Genomic DNA, 23,326 nt, shown 5'->3' with positions numbered 1-23,326 from the left:
ATCCTTTGTGTGTGTCAATTTTCTCCATGTGTACCATATGCCTGACCTGTAATTGGATTTCATTCATAGACAATAAGGCAGTTAACCTGAAAATCTATTTTTAGAACAGTTGTGTCAGTTGTGTATTGTCCTCAGGGCATTTGATCATATCTATACATGTTTATCTCTTTGTGTATATGATGAATTTCTCTTTCCAGCAAACTAGTGTCAGTTTATCAGAATACATATTTTGTATATCTAATGGAAATTAAGACAACTTTTTTTTTAGACAATATGTTCATCAGAATTGTATACTTTATACATACTTGTATGCATATGTATACAACAACAAAGAGACAACTGGGTGCCCCAGAGGGCAGTCATGATTCTCCAAATACACAATTCAATTTGGCTTTTGATAAAAAAATTATATTCAACTACTACAACTAATAATTATTTTCATCATCGGTTTGGTCAATAAAATGTAAAAAAAAAAAAAAGGGTTAGGGTTGTTGCTCGCTGCTGTCCAAAGCCCAAGTTGACATCCTCAAATGTCTTGTTTTGTCTTCAAAAAACAGTTCAGTTAACTGTCATAGAAAACTTAAGAAATGAGGAAATATTCACATTTGAGAAGCTGACTTCAGAAAGTTTGGACACTTTTCATTTTTAAAATGATTCAAAATGATTAATTGATTATCAAAAATAGTTGCCAATTAATTTTATAATCAATTAATAATTGATTAATCATTGCAGCTCTAATATTTAGCACTTGGGCTTTGCCATTGTTAGACTATTGAGTTCTCACCTGCAAAAAGCAACAAGCCCCCCTTTAGAGAAGATTGCCTTGTGGGTAACTTGAACCCTACTGTACTATGTGATGTAGATTAGGCAGTTTGTTGTAGGGAGTGGGTCCCTCCTAGTGCCAGCAAGTTGCTGCTGTCATAGAAAAGTGCATGCCATAAGGGGCAGTTAAATCTACAGCAAGGAGTTTCTTTTACTGGTTAAGAAACTGTTTCTTTCTTTTTTTTGTGAATCCAGCAGCGAGACGATTGGCTGTGTCTACATCATTGTTCCGGTCAGCATCCAAAACCAAACAGATCTGCTGATGCTGCTGTATTGAAATTGAAAGCTCATTTTGATTGATTTTCGATTCAGAATTGAAATTGTTATACCCCTAGTGCCTCGTCAACCAAAGCACAGACTGAGGCATAAATGAATACACATCACAAAGAACAACTTCTCAGACTTGATACCAGCTTTTGTACTCACATAGATCTTAAAGTCATGTTCATCTCATGTATTTCAGATAATCTGTATCGCAGGGATTCATCAGGCAGACCTCATTCTTCTCCGTCATCATCTGATAGATGCATATATTTCACAAAGGCAGCTAATGGTCCACAGACCAACATATTTTGTTTCCTTTTTGTGAGTGTAAAACTTAAGGGCTTTTCACGCTACATATTCTCATATGTCAGGGCTATATTCAGTCCTGGGCTAAGGGTTATCCCTGGGATAATTTAGCCCCCCTTCACACACATATTAGCACAGGATGAAGCTAAGTCCACTGCTGTATGATTCACACTGTATTTCTTCTAGCCCTGAGTTAATTTCAACCCCACTTCACACTGGTAGCTTAGCCCTGGGTTAAGTCTATTTTCAGGGGATAACAGCACAAACTCTAACAGCCCTCTTAGCCAGGGGCTAAATACAGTGTGAAAAGCCCCTTAGTCTGGTAGTCTTTTACCAAACCTTGCAATCAATACATATCTACAGACACATATCTATCATTATTCGTTCCTGTTTGTCATGACTTCATTGTTTTCCAAGAAATATCTTAGTCAGAAAAATTTCCTGAATATTTTGCCTTTCTCCGGAGAGATATATATGAGAACAGCTGTTATTTTTGTTGAAGTTTTTCCTTTTTCTGGTTAATCCTGCTACCATCTACAGGGATTTCTGCTCTCTTATATGTATTGTGTGACATTTAGCATTTGTTTGTGCATCAGTTACAGTAAGTGGAGCCAAGTTGAGTGCTCAGCACCAAACCATATGTGACCGCTTTGCGAGCTGAGGGAAAAGGTTACTGTCAGAGGATGTGTTGAGCTTCATATGTCTGGTGAAAGGTCAGGCTGTTGCAGTGTTAGCATTCCTCTGTCCACACTAACTACAGGTCTAGTGTCCAGAGAGACCGATCTGTCACACAGTTTGGATCACAAAGTCACACAAACTACGACAAGCGGCCAAAATACAACCACCCGCAGTTGCCTGCTGTGTCTTTCCTCCTTTCTGTCATACTTATGTTCTGCTCTGATAAAGGTTAGTGAGGTTTGGTTTTATCAATACATCCTCATGCACTTTGCAGTCTCTCTCGTCTCTGCAGTGGACTAAGGTCAAAGAGGTAATAATTCAACACTAATTGGCTCTTTAGTGTGGAGTCACCCAGTTGTAATTTATGCTTGGCCTCCTCAGGCTACATAATTAATGGTCACTTTGAAGAGGCGGCTTCGACCATCACCGTTCACTTTCCATCCTCTCCCTTTTTTCAAACAGTGGAGTCAGGAAACAAGCTCTTATATCATGCTCATTTGTGAGCATGGAGCCAGAAAAGCCACTGTGTGAGACAGTAGACAAAGCCGATGGGAGAGTCAGCCTCATGCCAGTTGTTATTGCAGTCCCTATTATTGGCCTACCTTTTGATCAAACAGCAGTCTAATTAAAGTGAAACAGAAAACCGGCTCTATTGTGAGCATGCTGGGAGATTGTTTGATGTTTAGGTCTAAATAGCCGCCGAGGGCACAGTAAATCTATGTGATTATAGCTGGACACAATGCCCGATGTCACCGTTCACTGTGATCAATAAAGGATGAGAGAGATGAGTGCTTGTAATCATCTCAAGGAGATGATGAAATTAGACTGCACTAAAAAAAAACTCAAACACAGCTTCATCTCATCATAAACCATTAATGTCCACAGTGAGCTTTTAAATCAGAAATCAAAAGTACATATTATTCCCCTGGCCTGTAGAGCTGTTTTCCATCTAGATTCTTTTTGTGTGAGTTGCAGAGTTTTGGAGATATCAATCGTAGAGATGTCTGCCTTCTCTCCAACATAATGGGACTAAATGGCACTCGGCTTGTGGTGCTCAAAGCACCAAAAATGCATTTGAAAAATTGAAACTCAATATCTGTTTCCAAAAATCATTACCTGGCTACTAAAGATAATCCACAGACCTTGTTGTGAGCAGTTTCATGTAGGAAGTGCTTTCTTTCTAGTAGAGAAAAAGTAGTTCTGATAGATCCTACTGCAGTGATAAAGTAGTTCCGTCATGAAACTTCTCACAAGATCTGTTGATTACTTTGAGCGACTGGGTCACGATTTCTGGAAAGAGACAGTCCTGTTGATTTTTTCAAATGTATTTTAGTGACGCTTTGAGCACCACAGGGCTAGTTCCATCTAGTTTCATTTTACTGGAGAGAAGACAGACATCTCTATGGCTGATATCTCCAAAACTCCACAACCCACACCAGTAGAGTACAGATGGATAAATAACGCTACAGAACAGAGATAAAATATGTATTTTTGATTTTGAGGTGAACTTTCTCTTTAACAGCACTATAAGTATTAGCTGAGTTAAGCACAAATGCATTGAAATTTTTCAAAATGGTCAAAGTATGAGGCGACAGCAAAAGTTTTTCTTAGCATCCTGTTTTTTTAGTTGTTAGCCACAGGAGATCATAGGGACATTCCCACTGCTGTTTTTATGAAAGATAATAAAATTAGTAACCCCATGTCACTAACATCTAAATATTGTATGATTATATCAAATTCTTTGTACCACTGAATTCAAAACAACTTCAGTTCCAATAATATGTGCTTTGATCAAGTAAAACATGATATTTAGCCTGCAAAATAAGTGTTAAACTTCTATTTTTGTAGGGGGGGTTTCACCTCTAACAGAAAAAAAAAATGTGGAACATTTCCTTAAATATACAAAACATAGTCATTAGCAATTAATGGATTAATTAATGTTTAATATCAGGTAACATGTGGTTATGAAAATGCAGGCTTTGCTGCTCATTTAATGCATAAAAACCCTGATGAAAGCAGTAACCATGGCCTACATGCCTTTAATCATGCATTCAGTTGAGCCTCATGTGCAGTACGTGTGTGTTTATGTATGGTCGTGTGTGCGGATGTGTTGGTGTGAACATGTGTCTGTCATAAGGATGCTTGTCTCTGGACAGACTGTGATAATCAGAGAAAGACAAGAGGAAAACATGGCAAATGTTTTGGTTAGTCATGAGTAGACTGACCATGCTATCACCATGGGAATAGCCCTTTAACCCCCAAGGGTGAATATGGTGTGCGAAGGGGTTTTTACCCACCACCTGCCTCCATACCCCAATAACACAGCGGTCCTTAGAGCAATTAAACATCTGACTTGTGTTAAGCTTTCAGCAGAGGATGAGATGTGAGCCCAGACAGCCTCAGTCACACCTCAAATGTCAGATTCTAGGAAGCGCAGATCGATCAGTGAAGACCTTAAGCCTCCTCTGATTGACTCTGCCCTGTGGGAGAGACTGAAGGGGCCTCTCACAGGAAATTGGTATTCATGAGGGATGCTGTGCACGTCAGCGCTGGACTGGACACAGACTTGAAACACAAGACCGCTTTTATACAACTTCTGTCACACTGGTTTTCAAGGCAGTTTGCAGTTCGACTCATGAGCAAGTTGCTGTTCAGCCACACCGCCTGAAACTGGATGTTTTGTGTTTTTTATGTGTGGCTGTAACTTTTCCTGCTCTCTATCTCAAAGTCTTTACAGTGTTTAAATGGACATTGTAGTTAAACAGCAACCAGACTGTAAGGAATTGCAATGAGAAAGCAAGCTGTACCATTTTAATTTCTAATTTTGTTTTCGATAGCAAAATCGCATATTTTTGCTTCCAAACACTGAATTCTTTCCTTTAATTGCAAAATGCAAAAACACATGTCATCTTGTTTTCAAAAGCTTTAAGTTTCAAGTTTCATTTATTACAATTTGACATGGCATGGTACATCAGCATAAACATTAAACCAAGAGCATAAACCTTAAAATAACTAAGTCTCTCAAAAGCAATTTAGGAGCACAAGCAATAAAGGAGAGTTCATGTCAGAAGCAAAATGCCTATCTGTTGTGATTCCAGTTTTACAATTGTAGGCCATGTTCAATAAGCAAAGGCTTTCTTAAACGTCTGCTCTGTTGGAAAACACTCTAGCCTACTGTATATTTATTGTGCGCTTTGATGTCTTAATTTAGGACAGCTCCGGACACTTTTTAAACTCTTTTTTTTCTCAATTAACCATAGAAGCCAAACAAAAATAAATGCGGTGTTTGTTCAAGATGGGAACAATGAGCAAAGGCTATGAACATTAGGCTCAGCTGTGCCTGACAGAGCACAGCTCATCCGGCCTTGTCTGGGAAACTCACACACACACACACACACACACACACACACACACACACACACAAAGCCATTGAATAGACAGGAATGGAACCCCAAGCGAGTGTGGAATGGAGGTCAGACATCGAGGAGGGGAAGAGGGTAGGAGTTCAAAGACTCACCACATTACTGTAAGTTTTAATAATGTAGGATTTACAGTAACAGTGCTCTTAGATCATAAGTGCAGAATAACAGATTGGAAGTGATGATAGTAGAGGCTTACTGTACTGCAGTTGAAAATCAATCAAAATGTGGCATATTGTTTTTTACTGCTCAAATAATCAATAATCATAATTACTGAACAATATCTGGGTCAGTTATTGAGTTATTTTTTTCCCCCTAAAGCAAGCAAGATTCTCTCTAAGTTAAGAAAATAAAACAGAAAATGGTGGTCATCAAAGACACAAAGTCATAAAATTTAATAAAATAAAATGTTTAAGGCATACTATGCAGGATTTTCTTGGGGAAAAAACAGTTTGTAGTTCGTTGAGTCAGGGAGGAGGGGCCAACTTTGAATGGTGCATTTACAATTGATCCTGCATATTCTTTCTTTAAAAGGAAAATCTGGAAAATATTTCTGTCATCTAACCCTATGTTTTGGTCAACAAAGTAATGACAATTAAGCTTGGGTAGTGATACACGCAAAAATGAGCGTGGACGTCAGAAGCTTGCATGCTATGCATCCTGGTACAGGTCGGCACTGCCAGCACAGCTCTGGAACAGGACAACTCAGCAACACTTTATCATCAACACTGCATGAATATCCACATGAGAAGTGCCAAATTGTCCCTTTAAGTCCAGTAGTGACAAATGAAATCAATTGTTATAGTTAAGTTTGGCTGAGGAATATTTTCAATATTTGTGTTTCAATATTCAATATTTTCAGTGCTGAATAGTGATATTGTTTTGCAATAGCTGTGGAGCCATACTCATGTACAATTTAGCAGAGTAACTGACTCAATCTGAGTCATTTTACACCACAACTTGGAAGTGGATCAAAGGTCAAATGTCAATAAATAAATATTTTCCAAGGGATAGTACCAAGCAGAGTACATTGTATTACATCTTATTGTGTAACAGTGGAGATAAACTCTATGGCAATCTAAATCTATGCTATCTCTTATGTCAGAGAGGTGAACATTTTCAATCAAAGGCAGATCTACGCTATCATAAATCAGTACAGTTGACCTGTGTGCCCTTTTTGCCCCATGTCGTCCTCCTACTCTTTATCCTGTCCTTGTGCAGAATAGGTCCAATAAATGGTCTATAGAGACAGGCTGAATCCACCAGCTCTGTGACCTTCCCTGTTGTCTTTATCTCCACCGTCCTGCCTGCCTGGGCTTTCAGCCTGCCATTGCTCATGACTATGATTCATTGCGAGGTACATTAGGGTGTTCTGCCCCCATCTCCCCTTTCTCTCTCTCTCTCATTGTCCTTCCATTTCAAACTTTTTTTTCCTTCTCCTCTGTTGTTTACTCTCTTTCATTTTTGTTTCTTTCTCACATATCATGTTAGTTGTTTGTCTTCTTGTTGCCGTACTCACTCAGTCGAGGTGAGATTATGTGACAGAAAATATACTGAGGCTAGCTCATCAGTCTGACGACTCTCCAAGGCTCGATGTCTCCTGCTTTCACCCTTTAGACTGATGGCTTTTTAACAAACTGCGTGTGTGCGTGTGCATGTGCCACAGTCGTAGTTATCCTCCATCCCTCCCTCATCCATCACCCCTCATCCCTGCCCGGCTGCTCGCTGCACATTGCATTGTGCTTTGAAGTTTTTACATTCCTGATCCGTGAGTAAGAGCTCAGTATTGCAATAATGGCATGTAGACAAATGGGTGTCAAGTGCCATGGTGTCAAGTGCTTTACTCCATGTTCCTGGATGTGACACTAGTCCAGTAGCATTTACACATGGAGCAAAGAGTACACACTTACCTTCTACTTCTGCACAGTGTTAGATAGCTGTCTGTGTGATGTTCGGTGTCTGGCCCATGTCCAGCTCACCTGCGAATCCAATCTCAAAGTGGTTCACAGCAGAGCGGGTACAATATGTTGTGCAGACAGGATGCGACATGTCCTTGGCCTTAAATGTCCTTTGCAGATGAGGCAGTTCTTACAATAGCTGCAAATATTTTGCTGCATGCGTCTTTTTTTTATGAAGTGGGCACCATTAAAGGGATAGTTTGGATTTTTTGAAATGGGGTTGTATGAGGTACTTATCCATAGTCTGTGTATTACCTGCAGTAGATGGCAGTCAGCACACCCACAGTTTGGAGAAGCAGCAGAAGTAGCAAGCAGCAAAATGTACACTGCCTGGCCAAAAGAAAGTCACCATCTGGATTTAACAAAGCAAATAGGTAAGAGCCTTCCATTGCATAATTACTGCAGTGATTAATATATTTCAGCTGGCAACAAGTTATTTAACCCTAACTGATGCAGTGGGTAGCTTCCCATTTCTTAAACAACCATGTCAGAAGACATCCTGTTGTCTTGGAAAAGATGTTGCTCTGTTTCAAAAGGGTCAAGCAAAGAAAACAACCAAGAAGATTGCTGAAGCTACTAAAACTGGGTTAAGAAGTGTCCAGCGTATTATTAAAACCTGGAAGGATAGTGATGAACCATCATCTTTGAGGAAGAAATGCGATCGGAGAAAAATCTTGAATGATCATGATTGGAGATCACTTAAATGTTTACTAAAATCAAATTATAAAAAATCAACAGTAGAACTCATGGCTATGTTTAACAGTGAAAGTAAGAGCATTTGCACACAATGTGAAGAGAACTCAAGAGATTGGGACTAAACAGCTGTGTAGCCTCAAGAAAACCACTTATCAGTGAGGCTTGTCAGGAAGAAGGGTTTGAATTTGCTAGGGAGCATAAAGATTGAACTCTGGAGCAATGGAAAAAAAGGTCATGTGGCCTGAAGAGTCCAGATTTACCCTGTTCCAGAGTATTGGGGCATCAGGGTAAGAAGAGAAGCGGATGAAGTGATGCACCCATCATGCCTAGCGCCTACTGTACAAGCCTGTAGAGGCAGTGTTATGATCTGGAGTTGCTTCAATTGCTCAGGTCGAGGTTCAGCAACTTTATGTGCCCAAAAAATGAGGTCAGCTCACCACCTGAATATAATGAATGGCCTGGTCTTGCAATCAATGGATTTTTTTATTCCCTGATGGCATTATCAGCAAGATGACAATACCAGGATTCATTGGGTTCATGTTGTGAAAGAGTGGTTCAGAGAGCATGAGACATCATTTTCACACATGGATTGGACACCATCCAAGTCCAAGTCCAGACCTTAACCCCACTGAGAATCTTTGGGATGTGCTGCAGAAGACAGTGCAGTGGTCCGACTCTTCCGTCACCAATACAAGATCTTGGTGGACAGAAATAAATGTTGTGACATTGTATAAGCTTATCGAAATGATGCCATGGTGAATCCGTTATGTAATCAAAACTAAAGGCCAGGCAGTATATTTTAACCACCTCAAAAAATTAATAAGTGTGTACCCGAAGGTTGTCACGATTCTCCAAATCCACGGTTCAATTTAACTTTAGATTTTAAGGCCATGGTTCACTGTTTTTTGGGGTTTTTTTTGCACTGATGTCTATGCCATTGCTAGACTATTGAGTCTTGATTTGTAAAATTCTTTTAAAAAGTTCTTTATGAAAATTTCCAGGCTCTTTTTCACCCATAATTTAACTACTGATGTTATCATAGATCTTATCTGCTCTCCACTTAGAGGCAGGCCAAAGTAAATATTCACAGATCAACTTGATGTTCCCTCATTTTTTCCCTTCACTGTTCAATCCTCTTGCTGTACAAGCCCCTGCTTCTCTCTCATACTCTCTTTTTCTCTGAGCCCTAAAAAGCGACGGCTCTGCCTTTTGTGCCGAGCGAGACGCTTCCTGTCGCTTGATGCTGTGTTTGCTTTTCTGAGCCGGCTCCCAGAGAGCTGTTGTTGTCCGCTGCTGTTTTAGCATTCATGCCTCTCCCTCTCTTTCTACCCTGAACCAACCCCCTCCCTACACACACACACCCCATCCGTAACCCCTTTCCTCTCCCACTCCCACCCTGAACTCGAACACACCTACCTGCCCTGGATGTTCTCCTCAGACCACCCCAACACCCAGACACACACTCGCTCACACACACATACACAAACTGCCCTCTGCAACCTTTCTTATCAGCTTATTTGTTATTGCCTGTCTTGATCTCTGAGTCTCGGGGGGGTCTGATTAACCCCCCTATCACTCCCTCTGTGTGTGTGTGTGTGTCACTCTGCACATGCATCAAACACACACACACACACACACACACACACACACACACACACACACACACACACACACACACACACACACAGTGCTGCTGCTGAGCCAGCTGACAGAGGGAAGGGGGGAGTTATGAGAGGAATGTGGGCTGACATGACTGCACAGGTCTGCCCTGCAGATATAATAGACAGGCAATGACTGATGAAGAGGGGACTCATGTATCCAAAGACTCTGTCTCAGCCCTCGTTACACCATCACAGCCTATGGGTGTATATCTGATTACCTAAAGGTTATCTACAGAAAAAAGATCGCTCTTGGGAGTGATGTACAAAGCTGCTGTTAATTAATAGCATAGCCGAGTCCTATCAAAGTGGTTATTAAAGTAAGTCATAAAAAGGAGGTATATGTAAGCAATATATTTGCTTCTTTTGGAGATTGTTTCCCTTATGATGATCATAAGTCAGTGTGACTGATTCTTGATCACACACAGCGTGAAAGCCTGAGCCTGGGACTCTGCATCCTGTTTAGCTTCATTCAGACAGAGCAGCTGCTCCTTCAGATCCCATTGTGACCACAAACGCTCAGTGGCTTTCCCTGATGACTCGTTGGACAACAGTCACTGGCTGCACTTTTCCAACTCATCTTTTATTTAGTATTTAGACAAATTAGATTGTATTAGATTAGATAGTTACATGGGTGCTTACTGACAAGCTGCTCTTCCAGATTTAGAATTAACAGGCTTTTTTTTCTTCTCATCAGTAAAACAATATACACATTTAAAATGCTTTATGAAAGCCATACTGCAATATAAATCTTAAATTTGCTGAATTTCTTCCATAGTATTTTATTTATTTGGGGACCCAAGTAAAAGCTCCTATGACCCACCTGTGGGCCCTGACCCAGTCTTTGGGAATGACTCATTTAGAGTAAACCTAACCTTTTCCTCTTTAACCTAATAAAAATGTCCCAATCCACAAGGAGAGACAGGAAAGACAGGTGTTGTCCACATTAGTAAAATCAGACATCTGGCTAATAAGGTAACAAACACTACAAAATCTGCATTATCTTCTGGAAGCAGCAGAGTGCGAAGCAGAACCTCAAAAAGGCAGTGATTGTTGTTGGTTTAAAACGACTATAATAACAATAATAATAATACTAATAATACATTTTAAAAAAGACATTTTAACAAAAAGATTTATAAAACAGGGCATGACCAAAACATATGAATACGGGTAGCGACAGATTGGTGACATCTATCACACAGACTCATCACCTTTATAAATAAATAAAAACTTGACATTAGTGAAGTGTGTCCAGTGAAGAATTTTGCATTGGGTTAGACCATGTCTAGCACAGATAGATAAAGATAGATGAGGAGTGAACCCAGTGCAGAATGACATCCCACAAAGTCTCAGAAATATCTTCCCTCAGATCTTTCTCCCATTGGGATTTTATGTTGTGTAAAGAGGTTGGATAAAATGAGTGGATAAGATCATATAGACATGAGCTCATACGCTTTATCTCTGAACTTTGAGTATAGCTGAGGATGATGAGAGCATGGGAAGTACTGGATGAATTGAAATGTTGGACAGCTGGTAACACTGGATGAATTGTAGGAGATCACCAAAATCAATCAGATCCATCCTGTGATGACCATGAATGTACATTGTACATGTTTCATATCAATCAATTAAATATTTGTTGAGATATTTATGTCTGCACCAAAATTGTGGACTTACCAACTGAAATCCACAGAGAGCCAAATCACTACATGCCTAAAAAGTACATAAAAATAAGTTAGTGATAAGTAAAGACCACAGCAACCACTTGACTACATCAGCAGAGAACAATAAACCAACATGCCACATATCACTTCCTCAGTTGTCTTTTCTCCTCCAGTTTGTCTGCCTCTTATTTTGAAACTATCTAGTTTGAAGCTGAGGTTACTGGCATCCATAACGCCAAAGCAGACGAGTGAAGGCGATCAGAAATAACACATTTGTCAACAACTCTCAGGAGCTCAGGGGATATTGATTACTGCGGTGACTTAGAGCTGTGATTTTTAATTCCTGTCCTCAGGAGCCAGAGTTCTGCTGTTTTTCTGTCCTGTCAGGTAGTTAATTACATTCGCCTGGCCTCTCATGTATGAATCAGTCGCTGGTTAAAATGAAAATCAACAAGGCTCTGCTCCTCAGGGCCTAGATTAAAGACCAGTGGCTTAGAGCAACAGTAAACAAACACGTGGCTGCATGTCCAATCTTTAGCATCTCACCAGAGCTAATGCTGTATATATATACACACAGATATTTAATGCAGTGCTTAACCCAAACAATCAAAGAAACATGTATTCTCTTAAACAGCTGCACATATAACTGTCTTGTTGTATTGTGTTTTTCTGCTTTTTGCAGTACAGTTAAAACTAAATATAAAACTATACATATAGTATATAGTACATATATGTGGACATGAAACAACCCAATTGGAGTTCAGTCTGGGCAGTGGTGGAGGGGAGATGGATGCATAGTGAGTGAACACTGAATATTGTACATTATTCAGTTTGCTGCACACACTGAAACACATGGATATAGCCCCCTTGAGGTACAATATGTGGTCAGGAGGAGTAGGCAGGTGTCATAGACAGAGTTTGGAAGGTTGTGTGGTGCTGATGAGAAAGGGAGAGGCACGCGTAAGCACACCATCACCCCTGATGTCAGTCACTGTATCTGACCTTGTGTGTATCGCTCGCACTATCACAAGGTGGCAGGTGGTGATGAGAAGGTAGGTGTCCGTTCTTGTCAGATACTTTAACATCTGTGGTCTGGTGTGCCCTAACTGCAGTGATGGCTACTGAGTCATCGCCTGGTCAGTGATGGCCGATGCCATATACACACAAAATAATAACACATAGTTGCACAAACCAAACAAAAGCAACCCACCTTACCACATGTCTAGATCATCTTTAAATGATTGCTGTACAGGCTACGGTGTCTCTTCAGACAAAGATATGAGTTGACAGTCTGGCTGATTACCAGCTCTGATATTCAGCATTTTCACAATTATCAAAATCTTTAAATATATATATAAACTCTAATTGCCAATAAAATAAATTAATTGAAAAATGCACTAATTCTAATTCTAATGCAACCCTCTCTCTTTCTGTAGTCAATTCTGTAGTCTCACTCAATGTTCCAACCACAGCACTATCTGACTGTTAATTATTCTGCTATTACAGCACACTGCTGCCTAGCTTAATCAATAATAATGCATCATCATTGTTTCTAATTGATTTATGCAGTATTTTGTATTAATAATCTGAATCTGCCAAGCAACTATCAAATAAATGTACCCTAATCGAATAAAAAGTAAAATATTTGCCTCTAAAAATGTAGTGGATATTTTTAGGTTTTCTTATATACATATGTATATGTATATATATATATATATGTATATATATGTATATATATGTATATGTGTGTGTATATATATATATATATATTTATTTATTTTCACAAGATACATCAGTTTTGTGATGTAATTAGAAAAGTTTCCTGTAAAAAATTGAATCATTTTGGTACCTAGTTATAGCTAGAAACTGTCATAATAACATGAAAAATGTTATTATAACTTGTATAAATTGTAAATAAAATTCTTTGACAGTATAGTGCTTTATCAAACCAAATACCACATGTCTAAAATGAGTGCTGTTCATTTTACATTCAATAGTATCAAAAGTACAGAAGCTATAAAAATGATCTAAGTACTCAGTTCAGACCTCAGTTCTGTCTTTATTTTCCTGGCTTGGATGTGGCTGTCAGCAAAAACAGGCAGTGATGAGTGACTGTTTCCATACCAGCACCATGTCAAGGTTGTTCACAAACAGAAAAAAATAAATCCTTTCCTTTGTGTAACACCTTTTTTCTTTTTTTTTTCTTTTTTTTGTTACTGTGGTATTGAAAGAGGTACTGAGGTATTTATCATTTTTTAGACTAGTATTGTATCGATGTTTACCATATTGTGACAACAGTGCTAAGAAGCCTCAGACACATATCCATGACTCAGGAGAGTCCCTGACTATGAACCCCATTCCTAAAGCTCAAGAGAAGGACAAAAGAGGAAGACACTGGAAATAACTTATCTATCCAATGGTGAGCCTGCAATGCCAAACAATGGCCCAGAGGAAGCCTTTCCTCCGAACTCTCTACTCTTATCAGACCCTGAATACGCTGTATAGGCTGTACAAGGCTACGATGCTCTGTGAATCACACACACACAAAAACACAACAGGCTGGACGTGCTGCTATGCACGTTCTTCACCCAGAGGTGAGATCAGAGAGAACATCACAGGCTTAAATGGGATCTCAGGAGAAGATCTTCCTAACAGCAAGGAAACATGACCAGGCATTAATGGACGCTGAAAGACAGAGAGCAGCATATAATGGCATTACATTTTAATTCTCAAGAGGTTTCTTGTGGTTCCAGTGACTTAATGGCTTCTATCATGGCCTGTTCATGTTGTCAAAAGGCCACACAACTTCTAAGCACTTCAGGCTCAGAGTTACTGTGTGTTGTTATCATGGGATCTTTCTGACTTGTATGTTTCTTTTTTTCTTTGCTTCCTCTTCTACAGAATATTGATGTGACAAACTTCAGCAGCAGCTGGAGTGACGGCCTGGCTTTCTGTGCCCTCCTGCACACATATCTGCCTGCCCACATCCCATACCAGGAACTCATCAGTCAAGACAAGGTAGAAAAGCACAGGAAGACTGCACGCATGCACACCACACAAGTTCTAATCTGACCTCAGTCTCAGTCTTAACAGCTACGGTAATGCAGTCACTGCATCATGACCTATATATACTTGTATATTCTGCAGCACTGTCTGACTGAGTGCTTTACTGATAAAATCCTTTCGTTTGTATGAGGTTGTTATTTCAATGCAAATTCTTTGCATTGAAAGGCTCTGTGGACTAAATTTGATTTCTGCTCTCTGAGAGCTGTGTAGAGATATACACACACATATTCACACACATATTCACACACAGGCAAGAACTGACTGAGATGAAGGATAGCTTTGGCTGTAGTGACACAAAATCCAGCATTGTACAGAGGTGCAAGCATGTTTATTTGATGTAATTGAAAATGAATTGAAAATAATGTTTCTCTACTTCACTGCTTTGTTCTCACTGACGCTGCTCCCTCACTTCTTTGATTCTCCATGTTGCTCTGCCACCGCTGCTGCTGTCTCTCTCTCTCTCTCATCTGCTGAGCCAGGAAGGAGGGGACAAATTTGAAGAGGTCATTGACTGCATGTTGAGCTACTTTCTTTAAAGGATCAGTTCACTTCAAAATCAAAAATAAATATTTTTCCTCTTACCCGGGTTGCCCATTAACGTCCACAGTGGGCTTTTAAATCAGAAATCAAAAATATGTTTTTCCCCTGGCCTGTAGTGCTGTTTATCCATTTAGATTGTTTCGATGTGAAGTGCAGAGTTTTGGAGAAATCGGCCATAGAAATGTCTGCTGTCTCTTCAGTATAATGGGACAAAATGGCACTTGTCTTGTGGTCCTCAAAGGTCTCTCCAGAACTCGACAACTCACACCAGAACTATTTACATTGATAAATAGCACTACAGGTGAGATAAAATATGTATTTTTGACTTTGGGGTGAACTATGCCTTTAAAGAAAGTAGAGCTGTTAACTTATTTGGACCTGCAGTGGATGTCCTCTCTGACCAAACAAACTGATGTTCAGTCTCTTGTTGTCCTCTCCCTGACTTAAACTTGCAGAATTGTGTCTCCAGAAAACACAGCACACAGAACAACCAAAAGTTGTTTGTGGAAAATGTGAACCTGTAAACTGTGAAAATGGTCTGCGTATACAGTGTAGGTCTGACAGATGCATATTTGCCAAGGGGAAAATAAAATCTCTGTAATGCTTTTGAAGCCATTTCTCCCGGAGTCATTTTTTCCCCCATTAAGCTGCACATTCCACACTTCCTTTATGAAGCTGTATACGTTTTATAGGTCTGCCATATTGTCCACACAGCATTAAAAGATGAATTATGAATGTAGTGTTTATGTAGCCATACAGTAAATGATCCTGAACACAGGGCAGCAGTGCCTGTATAGCTCTATTGACAGCTCTGTAATGCAGACGTGCAGGTGGTATAAACATTAGCTTGGCAAACAATATGGGTCCTCTCAGGGGACTGCGGGTTTTTCAGCCTGCCACAAATTAAAAACAATAGACCAACACCTCCGACCTGGCCTTACACATCCTACGTGACAAATTAGTCATGTAGGTGTGCATGTGTAACACTGAGCTGATGACAGAGACAATGTGCAGCCCATCTCTCTGAATAATTCAATAGACGCGTGTTGGCTTTAATAACTCTTGCTGAGTGACTTTCCCCGAGGCCCAAACACCCCAGCCTCTTCCCCGTATCATCTGTCCTTCAAGTAATCCCATTACTGCCCTCATTCGGCCTTTATCATAGATGTAAGAAAACAGGGTTGTAAGTGGACATATATTTTGTGTGAAAGTGGGGAATTTTGTTCTTTCAGCTACAGAAAAAATTATTAAGATTTCATAATTCATTCATTTATCATCCGAGCTGTGCTGATGTCTAGAAGCAGTTAATATGATGACTTTGAGTGCTTGTGAATGTTGCAGTTAGCACCTCAAGGACCTGCTCTCTCAATTCAAAAGGCAGAATAAATTGAACTTGAGATAGAAAGAATCACAATATCTTATATTGCTGAGTTCAAGCTTGCTTCTGTCAACAGTCCTCACTTAACAGGAAAGTTTGTAATTCACCCTCAAGTTTTGATTCATCACTTCTTCTCTGTGCAGAAGTAACTACAAAAAACTCCACAGTTTCATAAGGAAGCTAAATCTCTGGGGAGTCAGTTCATGGGGATGTTAATTAGGCTTAGAGGCAGGTTTGTTTTTACAGAGAGATTTTGTCCGGTATAGCTTTACTGTTCTCAAATAAACACACGATTATATAAAACACTGAAATGCTCACACGAACAAGCTGAGGATCTCTTTGGTGTTTATGCGGGTTTATAAATGTGTTTGTGGGCTTATTGTTGCTGTTTGAAGCTCGATGTATGGTGTTACAGGATGACGAGTGCAGTGAGTTTCACAGCCTTAACGCCCAATGGTTTGTTTTTCTTCAGGTCCGGAATCTGACCCTGGCTTTCCAGGCTGCTGAGAGCATTGGCATCAAACCCTCCCTGGTGAGTTAATCTGCCACGGACCTCAAACACACACACACATATTTAGATAACACAGAAGAACCCTTTGATTAGACAATTTGGAAACTGTACACTTTAATTTGCCAAAGTTCCAGGATGAGAAACCTCAGAAGAAAGATGCCCTGCAAGCATTTTATCCGACCATATTTCCTCCTGACAGTCTCAAGCTTAACTTAGTCATATCAGTTACGCAATCCATCAGCGCTGGATTGCCTCAAGCCTTGTTATCCTAACATTATGCCCTGGAAATGTACAAAATTTGGCTTAAAGAGAAAAATAACCTAATGCGTAATTCAGATATCATTTGAGTATGATTAGCTTAGTTGGTTTGTGCAAACATTAGCAGATTTCCTGAAGCGGAAGTGGTTGAGTAACGAGCAGCTGTTCAACTGAAATATTTAGACTTTGTGAGTAAATCTGTCCATGTTTTGCTGTACCATAAACATTAAAAGAGCCCTAATCACTTATACATTTATATTCAGTGAAGCAGTGTAATGTGCTTTCAGTAGCAAATCTGCAGTGTCCATCTCTTGGAGGAATAGTTTGACATTTTGGCACATATGCTTATTCACATTCTTGCAGAGACTAAGATGAGAAAATACGTGCCGCTCTCATATGTGTTGGCTAAATATGTAGTCAGAGCCTGGAGACTGTTAGTTTAGCTTAGCATAAAGACTTGAAGAGACTGTTCAAAGGTTAAAAAAATACACCCACCAGCACCTTTAAAACTCACTAGTTAACATGTTGGATCTCGTTTGTTTAATCCGTACAAACACTTAAGTGTAATGAGACTAAGGGTCTACAGTCACGCTGTGTGCTCTATGAGGCATAAGCACAGCCCTTCTTTGAGCTAAGTGCTAACCTCAGCATGCTAATATGCTCACTGTAACATTGCTAAGATGCTGATGTTTGGCAGGTATAATATTTACCATGTTTACCTTTGTTTAGTGTCTTAGCATGCTAACATTTCTTAATGAGCACTAAACACATAGTACAGCTGAGGATGATGTGAATGTCATTAGTTTTGCAGGTATTTGGTCATAGACCAAAGTGTAATACAATTTTTGATCTTGTGATGAAAAGCTAAAAGATTAATAAAGTGATTAAATCTCATCCTAAAGATTTTGTTGGGATATTTCAATCTGGACCAAAGTGGTGGAAAGACCAGTCAACTGACCAAGAAACCACCACTGCCAATTTTTTTTAAAATCGACATGTTGTGGTTTTTCAGGGGGTCAAATGTCAGTCTGTTTCTTGGCTAGGTGCAGTGGCTTCCTGGAATCTTTGCTGGTTCCCCGGCAACCTCACAAGAATGAAAACACATGATTTGAGGTTCCCATGTTACCATTGAAAAGAAAATGAAAAAGTATGGGGTCATTTTCTGTTGAAGCCCCAGAAAGCATAGTTTAAGTGGTAGAAGTGACTCAGTACACTGCAGATCTCTGCCAGGCAACAGATGGTTAAGTGTGTACAGGTCATGAAGCAGGAGCTGTTTTTATTCTCATGTAAACACACATATCACTGCCAGTAAGAGTGTGCATACTAAACAGTTTAATTCTGACCAGATCAAGTAAATTCCTCACGTACACAACTTCCAGGACAAACAGATAAACATGGTTGGATTTAGATGGAGTGATGTTTTACCAACTTTTATCAGTGCTTCACATACCGATGGCACTTCAGATCATTTAGAGGTGGCTGCAGAGGGTCTGAGACATGCAAGGGTTAAACTAATGTGACTTCTCTGCCTCCCTGCTCTACATCTGTGCACGACTTTCTTGCCCGGTTACTCAGTGCACTCCTGATAACTACTTAATGTTTTTAGGAAAGATATACATGTATGCCAACAAAAATAAGTGCTCTCGGATGATTTAGAAAATACACAAATCAATCTAGCAGCTCATTTGCTGTAATTCTGGAGAATCCAGCTGGACATCAGGAAGGATGTGAATCGAGCTTTGATCTGTCACTGAGACCAAAGTTCACATTTCTGTCTTTCTGTGTATTAATTCCGTTACATGCTTGTGGCTACAAGATTGGATACACTGACATTACAAACTAGTTCCCACGTCAGTGACTTAAAAACTATAAACAAATGAATCACTGTAACTACCTCTGGCTCTCATTGGTCTCTGCTGACAGACTTCCATACTTTGTTTTCAACTCTTCTGTCTCTTATGCATAAACAAATCCCTCGGACGCAGCCCATAAGCGCTGACCCCCCTCCCATTAAGAGGCTGAGACATTGTGGAAATGATTGTACTGAAGCTTCTGTGTAAATCTGAGCTAAAGCACGGTGCTGTGGCGCCTGCTTGATACAGAGTCATGTGAAAACCTGGTTCACTGTCTGACTCATCGCTGTCAGCCAGGATTTGTCTCTGAGCAGCCAACAGCAGCCTCACACAACTGATCAGAGTCTTGAAAAAGAGTTTCCTGATGCTGTAGATTACAGTTTTTTTCAGTAGCTTAAGCACATTTTAAGCATGAGAAAGTAAGGCCCTGTTTACACCTGGTATTAACCTGTGTCTCCGGTGATCGAATCACAAGTGGATGCATTGAGCTCAGACCACATTCGGAGGCCACATTATGGCCTGTTTTCCACAAGGTAAGTTCTGGTTCTTGAACAGGCTCTGTTCAAGATTCTTAGAACCTTGGTGCTGTCTAGTGATCCAGTCCGTGTAAAATGTCTTTTACAGCTGACAACAGTATGTTCACAGGTTTATCACTGTCAGTGCTAAGTACCTTATATGCAAAAAATAATGTAGAACACAAAATAAGAAAATAAAAGGACATAAAAAGGACATAAATAAGGAGTATTTACAGATTTAAAAAAGTACATCCCCTCCAACACCTCACTGGCCATCCAAACACTCAGAGGTCTGCTGTCCTTCTCTGATGTATGCCTGACAAAAAGGTCAGTTTCATCCCACGTTCTTTGAGAAATGATAGAGGAGCTGCACCTGTGCACTACAATAACCAACATGTGATCATTTGTATTAACGTTTGAGGATGAACTCATTGAATTTATTTTAAAGACTGATCTTCTATTTTTGTTTATGGTGCTATAAAATTGCTAGAATCAATCAAGCATTTATGTTATGTTTGAAAGACTGTGAGTGTTTTTCAATATTTTGCTTGTGAGGATTTACACCATAAGCATGTCGATCAACAGATTAAACTTGAAGAGTGCAGTCACTAGAGTGCAGATCTGCTCCAGGCAACAGATTGTGAAGCACCTACTTCAATGCCACTGCCAACTGCTGGAGCAGGGATTTGCAAAGTTTTGAATAAAGTTTTTGTGCAATATAGTATAGTGTTTTTTTCTTAGTCTTATTGATTAAGTGTTTTGGATGAGCCTCTCGTCCATGAGTAAATATAATCAAATGTATTTTTTTGGCAAAAGTCGAGCGCCATTATACTCAGGAGAGGACCGACCAAAACAATCTTGATGGATAAATAACACTACAGGTAAGAAAAAAGATATGTATTTTTGATTACATAATAATATAGAATTTATGATCAGAAATGTAATCAAAAACAAAATATGAGACACTATTGATGCAGGTACACAAAACTGGGATGGATGTTGCATTTGAGTTCTACACTACTGTCTGATTTCCCTGATGTCATCCTGATGTCTTCTGAATCGTTGTTCTTCTGTTCTAAACAGGACATTGAGGAGCTGATGAAGACCGACAGGCCAGACTGGCAGAGCGTCATGCTGTACGTCTCTCAGATCTATAAGTACTTTGAGACCTGACCACTGGTGTGGAAAGAGGAGCTGGAGACCTGATGGATCAGAGGCACTGCAGCACTTTTCTGTCACCGTCTGTCAGCACTACATTCACCTTCCAGACAGACTGAATGCTGCCACCTCAACCCCTCTCCTGCTCATGACAGAGGAATTTAAAACAGCCACAGAGCTGCTGTTTTCTCATTTGTTACCAGGACGCTACAGTTAGTGCTGAAACCCAAATTTACAAAGACTGCAGTCAGGAAACACGTGAACATGTGCCAAGTCTTCTGCCAAAAATCAACTTATACCAGACTATCTATGCATGGTCAAAGTGGAACCTTCTGTCTGAGTGTGCAGTGTGATGTCACCTTTCACTGAACTGAAACAGTGTGATCCCAACGTTTGGTAAATCTTGCTGAAATGTTGCTTCAAATGATCAACAGAGTGCTTACTGTGAATGAGCTGGACTTCTACTTTGCAGAGCAGAAAGTATTTTGACAGGTTTGAGCTGAAGTCTTTATATTTTCCATCTTTAATTGCGTGTGTCCGTAAAGATTAAAGTAAGAACCCTAGCTGCCATCTGTGACGTGACACTAAATGATTTAACACTATGAGAGTTGTTGAATAGTTTTGTAGAAGTATTTTTTATGGAAACAGATAGATCTCTATGTTTGCGTTGTTTACAGCACTAAGGACTGGCTGAATCAAACCATCGTGCTGTCTGTGTCCTCCTGTCTCGTTTCTTCACGTTTTCCATCAAGACTCTCTCAACAACTATGGTACTGCAGCTGCTTTGCAAAATATATACATATATTTGGCATGCCATGTTAAATAATGAAGGAGAGGATAACTTTTACATGTAAAAGTTGAGGCACAACACTTTATCTGTGGTATGATTTAGACAAGCCTCCATTTGCAGATGCCCTTATGTTTTGGAAGATAAAAAGTGTTATTTATTTATTTACATGCATCCTGAGAAGTAAGAAAGAGGACAGAAATGTATGCAGTTTTCTATTTACGGATGTCAGAGTCGGAGGAATGTTGGATTGATATTGCTCAATAAAGGATTGTCAAGTTTTAGATTTGATCAGTCACTTTCTCACCAGATGTCACAACATATTGGTAGTCTTGACCCTTCCTAAGTCCTGCCCTGTTCTGCTCTGTGCTCCAGTGACAGATGAGCAAGCTTGGCTGCTCCTTCAACTTTCCTCTTTTCTGTTTCCTCTGCTTTAATGTGTTATGTGCTACGTTTGTCTATGTAGAAAATCAAATCAAATTCTGATTACTGTTAAAAGACCTGTTAGCAAAGCATTAGTTAGCTAGCTAGCTGATTAACTATCATTTTCCTAATATCAACTAGCTACTTAGCTAGTCTTTTGCTAACATTAGCAGGGCTCAGTTGAAGGGTCAGGTGTTTTCACTTTGTGAGTGTGTCATCAAGGCAAAATGTGGTCCTGGAAACACCCACTGTAGCTGGAACTACCACAGAAGGAGTTTTAAGTACTTTGAAGGGTGATTATATGTCTGTCTCCTTGTCTGTAGACAGATTTTGTCAGTGTGATAGCATCGCAACTGTGAATTAGTAACAAAGCTTCATGTGTGTAGTCGAGATGAAAATAAAGGCTGAGTTTAAAGATGGATGTGGTCTGAGCAAGGGCCAGAAGTAGTCAGATATGAATCATCGTCATAGCAACACCTACTGGCCACAGGAAATTACAGGCCCTACACTCTTACAAATTGCTCCGTGAAGGTTCACCAGATCCACCTCACGTGTGGTCAGAAAAGTCTTGAGACCTGATGATGCGGAATAGTGAAACTTGTGAGTTTTCATCAAACACTGTTGCCATGATGACTCATTATTCACCATGAAACAGAAAGTTGTTGTAACTTGAGCTTACAGTAGGGCTGGTATTGTTTCCACCTTGTGAGTCTGTGTGTGTGTGTGTGTGTGTGTGTGTGTGTGTGTGTGTGTGTGTGTGTGTGTGTGTGTGTGTGTGTGATCATGGCAAGATGTGGTTCTAGAGGCCGTAGTGGGAGCAGTGTAGCAGTCTGTCTGTAGACAGATTTTGTCAATGTCATAGCATCACAACCATGCAAGATGCTTTCACGAAACTTCACAGGTGTGTAGTTGAGATAGAAATGAAGGCTGAGTTTGAAGATGGGTGTGGTCCGAGCAGGGGCACTGGAAGTAGAAGGTACGTATCTTAGTCATAGCACTGCCTATTGGCAACAGGAAATTATAGGACCGAACAGTGTTCGTCAGACTGTGGGGCATAGAGCTGCTGCAGGTGGGGTGTGGATGAGACGGGGAAAAAATGGAGTGACACCACATTGAATGAGTATGATTTATGTTGGAAAAATGAGCAAACAAAGTTTTCTAATGCTATTGTGCTGGCATTTATTTCACTAAAAATTCAGCTTGGATCTTTTTTTATTACTTGCTTCCCCAATTATTGTTAATGATTGATTCTTAAAAAATGTGTGGTATGAACTTTTTTCCGGTGAAATTGAAGATTTTTTAATTTTCACAGTTACACTGTTTTTATGATGGCACATTGTTTGCCATGAAATAGGACGTTGTTGTAACTGGT

General features: G+C 39.8%; 1 protein-coding gene across 1 annotated transcript in view; it reads left to right on the top strand.

Moving 5' to 3' along the window:
- Positions 1-21,815, top strand: part of specc1 (sperm antigen with calponin homology and coiled-coil domains 1) — a 94,065-nt gene extending 72,250 nt beyond the window's left edge. Inside the window, exons 13-15 of the mRNA XM_084730803.1 lie at positions 14,367-14,483; positions 16,922-16,981; positions 20,670-21,815. Coding sequence (XP_084586929.1) covers positions 14,367-14,483; positions 16,922-16,981; positions 20,670-20,759 — 267 coding nt within the window. The 3' untranslated portion in view covers positions 20,760-21,815. The remainder of the gene's footprint in view (positions 1-14,366; positions 14,484-16,921; positions 16,982-20,669) is intronic.
- The last annotated feature ends 1,511 nt before the right edge of the window (positions 21,816-23,326 follow it).

Source organism: Lutjanus erythropterus, chromosome 11 (genome assembly GCF_056507025.1).
Source record: "Lutjanus erythropterus isolate fLutEry1 chromosome 11, fLutEry1.hap2, whole genome shotgun sequence".
Lineage (NCBI taxonomy): Eukaryota > Metazoa > Chordata > Actinopteri > Lutjaniformes > Lutjanidae > Lutjanus > Lutjanus erythropterus.
Note: the sequence above shows the minus strand (reverse complement) of the source record. Positions and strands in the feature narration are given on the sequence as shown.